General features: G+C 46.1%; 1 protein-coding gene across 1 annotated transcript; it reads right to left on the bottom strand.

Moving 5' to 3' along the window:
- LOC8067931 (probable long-chain-alcohol O-fatty-acyltransferase 1) lies at window positions 218–1,347 on the bottom strand. The gene has a single exon (XM_002444068.2). It carries the CDS (start codon window positions 1,320–1,322, stop codon window positions 339–341), a length of 984 nt encoding a protein of 327 aa, XP_002444113.1. The 5' UTR covers window positions 1,323–1,347; the 3' UTR covers window positions 218–338.

The following is a 7,739-nucleotide window of genomic DNA, read 5'->3' as shown; positions in this document are numbered from 1 at the left end:
CCCTGCGCCACCGGCCGTCGTGCTCATGTGCGCTCGCCTGTCTTTCTGAGCACACCTGCATCGCTCTCCTACCATAGCCGCCTCCATGACGACGACGCATGCGAGCCGATTCCGCTTGCCGTCCACCTTCGATGATGCACAAGCACGCGGCCTCCATGCCGAGGTGAAGGCCGGCCAAGAAAGACGACCGACATAGGAGAGAGAAAAAATAAGCAACATTTATTAGGCAAAGAAATCTCCTGTATAGTTTTTATAGATAATTTTTTATTGACGTAGCCCGCTATAAAAACTATACCTAGATTGTATTATTGGGATTGGCTTCGCTATAAAAATTATGTCTAGTTTCTGCTATTGGGACTGCGGTAAGAATGCAGCATCTCCTCCCATCCATCGCAACAAAGAGGTGCGAAGACAAGGCAAAACGACGTAGTCATAAATGCCACGAAGAGCAACGTGGCCAGAGGCCGGGGCGGTGGCGGCCAGCGGCGCGCGCACCAGTCCTCGGCCACGCGGCATGCGCCGTGGAGAAGGAAGAAGGCGGCCATCTTTCCGGTGGGGCGCTGCAGGGTGGAGTAGCAGAGCAGGGCCTCGTGCATCAGCCCAGACACGAGAAACGTGGCCAGGAGGCCGGCCTCCTTCCCCGCCCGCGCGCGCAGTGGGTTGTACACTGCCGCCCGGAGGACGGCGGACACCGGGAGGTTCCACCGCCGGCCCCAGAAGTCGCGCAGCGACGTCGCAAGGTACGGCTGGACGAACTGGGGCTTCACCTCCACATCCAGCGCCGCGCTGCAGCCGGCCGCGGCACAGGCGAAGAGGACCTCTATGGAGAACCAGAACCGGACCCCGTACAGCGCGAGGCGCACGTAGAGATGCAACCTGTCGAAGAACCAGTAGAAATGGGCCATGGCGGCTACGGTGACCACCTTGAACGTGCACGAAATGATAGACGCCGCCGCCAGCAACGGCTTGTCTTTGTCGGGACGACGGCTGCCGTCGCTTGCTGTGATGAGCTCCACGGGGAGAGCTACAGCCAAGAGGAAGTGGAGAACGGGTAGGCTGGGGTTTAGCGGCCCACGGTCCATGGCCAGGAGAAGGACCTTGAACGCTCCGAGCCATGTGAGGAACAAGAAGGCACTGCACCGTAGGACGGCGGATGAGAAAGCCAATGGGACCGCCATGAAGAGGACGCCCACCGGGAGTAGCATGGCCACACGGGGGAAGCCGGGTCTCACATGCGAGGACACGGCGCTCGTGTACAACGCAGCGACTGACACGGCCAGCGAGACCATAGGAATGCTGTTCCGTAGCAGCGGCAGCGCCATGGGTTTGTGCTCCAACTTGGTAAACTGTACTAGCTCTGCAAAACTCTGGCAGTTATATATATAAGGGGACTACTCCCTCAACGGTTTCTATACCATTAAATAGCGTGCCAATCTGCCATATCCACAACTACTCCGTGACTACGCCCAATATACCTTCGATGCGTGGTTGTCCTTTTCTCCATAGCCAGCGTAGCGGAGCTGCACGGCGTGGTGCCCGACCGGGCTCTAGCTGGGATGGACACCAAGGAAGAAAATGGCCAGCATCGACGCCACAGGGAGGCCCAAGGATCTTCCCTGTCAGCGGAAATCCTCAGCACGGACTCCACGTCGCCCACAATCTCCGTGGACCGCGCCCGTCAGCGCACTTGCGTGGCTATCTGTGAACACGCCTGGATATATAGTGTTAGCTTGAGCATCGCTGCTAACACGGCTGGGTGGAGCCTTGCACCGGCACTCTTAACTCCTCATCACTGGCGGGGGTTTCTGAATTAACAGTAATATGAGCCCCTATCATTACCGATTGTATATTTCCGATTTAAAATCTGGCAGTGATGGGAGGTTTTGAACCACCAGTGTTCTGAAGAACTAGGGTAGCGTATGCTTAGAGCGTCCCAACAACTAGCAATTTGGCTAGCTATTCTGACGTGTACATAAAAAAGTAGGAGAAAATATAGTCACTAGCGACGAGCAAATAGTCTATCTATTTCACGCAGTCCGAAAATTCGTGAGAGAATAGGTCCAATAGTATATATAAAAATAAGATGGTACAAAATAGTCTTTGTTTTTGTCTCTCACCTCCATGTAGGCTAATTACTCCACCACTTTTTGTTCATGTCCCATAATATAAGGTGTGTTCTCTCACAAATACTTTCTATAATATAAGGCATGCTCTCGCTCTCACATATTAATATGATAGTACTGATGCTAAAAGAGAATTAAGTATGTTCTTAATCTTTGAACGAAGTAGTTACGTCTTATATATTGGGATAGAGAGAGTACATAGCTAGCACCATTGTGGACACCCTTATACGCTGCCTTATTAATTAACTTGCTTACCTTTTTAGATAGTGCTCTTTTCTTGTTTTACGGCGGGTCGTACATGGCATCTTGTTAGGACTCCCTCCGTTTTTCAAAGAATTGATTAGTGGGTGCCAGTTATTTTTATTAAATATGACTAATTTGTAGAAAAAGAGATTATTAAAATAAACATCTTATGAAAATATATTTTATGATAAATTTAATAATATTATTTTGGTAACATAAATTTTTTAATATTTTTTTCAAAAATTCAGTCAAAATTAAAAAAAAATTGACTTAAGATAAGTCTAAGAATTGATGACATGGTGCCGATTAGCTTTGAATGCTACCGACGTGTGCTAGATTGGCGTAGGCGGCGTTGATGCATGTGGACGTGTATGGCTTGCATGGATGCGCCGTCGTGTTGAGCTGCCGCCGTACGTAGCGCGGAAACCAGAATCCCGCGTCCAAATCAAGTCAGCAAAAACTTTCACTGATTGATTGCGAGGTCGTATCAAGCATTCAAGCGGCTTCCAAGATCCGAGAGGCGTGCTGATCACCAGGAGCCTCGGGACATCGGGTCCACCGGATCCACCGAATAATGTCGTTTAAGAGCCTAGCTGACGCGCTAACTTTGCATTGTTTTGCTCTGGCAATATCTAGTGATGTGATTGCGTAGACCGAATAAATGCTAGCACATGAGACAAAGCGCGCTAAACACTAGACTGCATTGTTTAGCTTGGTGATGATCATATATATAGGCGGTGCAGGTACCTCTGGTCCATACCACTGACAGAAAGAGGAGCAGACACATGAAACCATTAGACAAAATAGTTATTCACACTACGTAAAAAACTTGCTAAGAGAGCGCTCCCCACACTGTAGGGCGGCTAACATTTGAACCGCCCTTACAGTGGGGGGCAGCCAACCAGGGAGTGAGCCGCCCTTGCAGTGTTCTCTGTAGGGGCGGTTGGTGTTACCAGCTGGGGGAGGCAAGCATAAGTGGCCAGCCCACTCTTCTTCCTCCCCGAGCCACTCACTTCCACTTGAAAAAAAAGGTATGGGAGGCCTTGGACACCTCCCTAAAATCACTCTAGGAAGGGGGGGGAGGCTTTGAACTTAAATCCTTTGGTGGGGAGCTTGTTTAAGGTAAGAAAATGCTATTCCCACCCTCTAATCCAAGTTTTATTGGTTGGTTAGTGAGCAATTTACATTTTGGTTTTCTCTCTCTTCCATGGAGCTTGAGCTTTGTGTTGACCAAATTAGAGCTTATCTACGATGTTATTAGTGTAGAACAGGTAGAGACACCACCTTGCACCATCAATTAGGTGATATAGCTTGATTTTATTGGAGATTAATTGTAGTTTCATGTATGGAGAGAAAATGCATTCTAGATCTAGGGTTTCCTTTTTTTGTTTTTGTTTCATGAATTTGGAATGTGGTTGGCATGAATAGTTATTGGTAAACTATTAGTTGTTGTTAATATTAATTGTTGCTAATAATGGTAAATAATAATTGGTACTATTAATTATGACTAATAATCGTTTCTAACACAATTATTACTAATAATGATAGCTAATAATAGTTGCTAATAATGGTAGATAATAATTGTTACTTATTAATTGTTGCTAATAATGGTAGATAATAATTGGTACTATTAATTATGTCTAATAATCATTTCTAACACAATTATTGCTAATAATGATAGCTACTAATTGTTGCTAATAATGGTAGATAATAATTGTTACTTATTAATTGTTGCTAATAATTATTCTCAACTAATTAATTTTTTTTATTTATGTAAAGATGGAGAATAGGGCTACTTGGATGTACTCCCTCCATACCTGAATTAGTTGACGTTTAGGACATGATTGTGCTTACCAAGGAGTGATTAAATAGAGGGTATTTTTCCTCCTTTGCCCTTATTAAATAACACCGCAGGTGTTACTTTTACAACACTGTTGCATAGCTTGATTGGCTAGTTCTCTGTGGTTTAAGGCTGGAGGTTGACGGTTCGAATCTTCACAAGCACGCTTTTTTTGATGGTCGTCAGGTCAGACGGCGGACGGACAGGGGCATTCGCGTCCAAACTGTGCACAACGTCATCTTTTGCGAGAACCGGCTAAGAGGCTAAAACGACAAGTAATTAAGGTATGGAGGGAGTATGGTTTGCCAAGGTACTCACAAGCCTATGCTGATGAGGTGGACAAATTTATTACAATCGCGGTGAATCATGCAAAGACGTTGTCAACAGGAAATAATTGTTCAGTTATTTGTCCCTATAAAGATTGCAAGAACCACTTAGCAACTTATGATGTGGAAATCATCAGATCACATCTAATTAGGTGAGGATTTGTCCCGAACTACACAGTATGGCTTCATCATGGTGAAGTAATGTTTCTTGATGGCAACGATGATGACCAAGAAGACGATGCTGAAGAAGGCCAATTGTTGTCCCAATACGCAGACATGTTTGAAGCACAAATGCAACATGATTCAGCAAATAAACAAGCACGTGGTGATGATGCCGGTGGTGTCGACAATAATGATGGGGATGTTGGCGGTGTTGACAATAATGATGTTGGAGCATGTGAGAGCGATGCAGAAAACTTTGACAACTTAGAGGAAATGCTTCGGGCCATTGGACCAGAAATACTACAATAGAAGAAGGGTCTAGAAAATCTAGAGCGGGTGAAAACAGCGTCTAAGAAGACTGTGTATGGTGTTGCGAAGGGCTGTCCAACACATTGGACACTGCTCCGTTTTGTGCTTGAGCTACTCATCCTGAAGGCTAAGTACGGGTGCTCAGACTGCAGTTTTGACGATCTGTTGCATCTTCTGTCATCTGTGCTGCCACTGCCGAACTTAGTTCCCTCCAACACATACCATGCTAAGAAGGTCATAAGTCCATTGACAATGGGTGTTGAAAAGATCCATGCATGCCCCAACCATTGTATCCTTTTTCGTGGTGAAACGTTCGAAGGTCTGGATAAATGTCCTCGTTGTGGGACAAGTCGGTACAAGGACAATGACCTTTACAGTGGTGGAGAAGCCTCCACCGGGAACAAGAGGAGTAAGAAGGGTTCCAAAAAGGTGGTACAAGAATCTCGACCTCCAGAGGACACCCCATTAGGCAACGACGCAAAGAAGAGAAAAATTCCTGCCTTGGTAATGTGGTATCTGCCAGTGACCGACCGCTTGAGGCGTATTTTCCTGAACCCTAAGGAAGCCGCGCTCATGACATGGTGGGACGATGAGCGCAAGATCGATGACGATGTGATTGCACACCCCACCGATGGTAGTCAGTGGTAGGACTGCGATAATAACAACCCACTGTTCAGTTCGGACCCAAGGAATGTACGGTTTACCTTGAGCACCTATGGAATGAATCCCTTCAATGAGAGGACGAGCAACCATAGCACTTGGCCAGTGATCTTGACCATGTACAACATCCCAACGTGGTTGTGTCAGAAGAGAAAGTATCTTTTCCTCACTATTCTTGTTTCTGGCCCTCAGCAACCAGGCTTTGATATGGACGTGTTCCTCGAGCCTGTGATGGAAGAATTCAAGAAACTATGGAGGACAGGGGAGCTGATGTATGATGCTTTCCAAAAGGAGACCTTCACATTAAGAGCAATAATATTTGTGACTATCAACGACCACCCTGCATTGTTTGCCTTGTCTGGACAAATCAAAGGCAAGACATGATGCTTAGTCTGTCTGGATGATACTAAATGGGTGTACCTAGATGGATCTAAGAAGACTGTTTACATGAGGAATCGTCGCTTTTTAAAGCAAGGTCACAAGTACCGCAGCAAACTGTACTTAAAGTATTTTGGCAACATCCCAGAGGATGAGGATCGACCTCCGGAGAGACGTCATGATGGACAATATGTGTTCCAAATGGTGAAAAATATAAGCGTGATCTATGGAAAGAAGAAAATGGATGGAACACCTAGAGATAGAAGCACACCTCCTATTGAAGGCGTGCCTTTTAAGAAAAAGTCAATCTTCTTTCACTATCTTGAATATTGGCCACAATTGGAGGTCCCCCATGCCATTGATGCTATGCATGTGCAGAAGAATGTCTTTGAGAGTCTCATCGCTGCCTTGATGGACACACCGAAGTCAAAGGATAGTCTCAAAGCAAGGAGAGACATAGAGCAGCTACATGTGATGCCAGAGCTTCACCCGGTACTTGAGACAAAAACTGGAAAATACACCCTACCCGCGGCTAGCTACAACCTGGACCTAGAAGAGAGGAGAGGTTCATGCACTTCTGTGAAGGAGATCAAAGTCCCGACTGGGTTTTCAGCAAACCCGAAGAAGCTAGTGTCGATGAAGGACCTATCATTTCCACACTGCAAGGCTCACGATTGTCATATGATGCTGACGGTGTTCCTACCAATCGCAATAAGGGCTATCAAGCTAGAGTTTTTGAAGATGGCTATCACCCGCATGTGCTACTTCTGGTCGAAGATCTCACAGAAGAAGATTAGCAAGACAGAGCTGAGTGACCTACATGATTTTGTCGTAGAGACCCAAAACCAACTAGAGATGTGTTTACCTCCCACTTTCTTCGACCCTATGGTACATCTCATGATTCACATGGTTCATCAGATACAGGCGTTGGGCCCTTGCTACTTGCATGAAATGTGGTCGTATGAGCGGTTCATGTCGGTTCTAAGTCGATATGTGCATAATCGTGCATACCCAGAGGGCTCTATGATAGAGGGCTACAGTAGTGAAGAAGTCATCGAGTGCTGTCAAGAGTACCTAAAAGTATAGAGAGGGATTGGTATTCCCGATTCTCACTACAAGGGTAGGCTGGCCGGGAAGGGCACAAATGGTAGAAAAATCTTCATCGACAATGAATACGCTGAAGTGAGTCGGGCGCACTACGCTGTCTTGGTGTGCACAAAACTGATGGAACCATATATTGATGAACACATGGAGATCATCCAATCAGAGAGAAATGGTCGTACAGGTGATTGGGTCATGAAACAACACAAGCAACGCCTAACTTCATGGTTGAAGGACCAAAACATACAGCCTGGAGAAACCATAGATTCTATTACCATCAGTAAGTTGGCAGCGGGGCCATCAAGACAGGTGACATCTTGGAATTCTTAAGAGATCAATGGGTACACATACTATACCCACGCAAAGGATAGTAAATGTGTGAACCAAAACAGTGGTGTTCGAGCAGTGGCTATCGGCGCAGGGGGACAAAAGATCGACTACTTTAGCATAATTGAAGATATATGGGAACTTGACTATGGAACTGAGGCACTAAATGTGGCCCTATTTCGATGTCACTGGATCAAGCAACATGAATTCAACGAAATCGGATTGAGGGTCGTGGACCTTCACAACATAGGCTACCAGGATGATCCATGG

The sequence above is a fragment of the Sorghum bicolor genome, chromosome 7 (genome assembly GCF_000003195.3).
Source record: "Sorghum bicolor cultivar BTx623 chromosome 7, Sorghum_bicolor_NCBIv3, whole genome shotgun sequence".
NCBI lineage: Eukaryota > Viridiplantae > Streptophyta > Magnoliopsida > Poales > Poaceae > Sorghum > Sorghum bicolor.
Note: the sequence above shows the minus strand (reverse complement) of the source record. Positions and strands in the feature narration are given on the sequence as shown.

Coding starts and splice junctions, on each gene's coding strand:
- LOC8067931 (XM_002444068.2), bottom strand. CDS start 1,322: ATGGCGCTGCCGCTGCTACGGAACAGCATTCCTATGGTCTCGCTGGCC.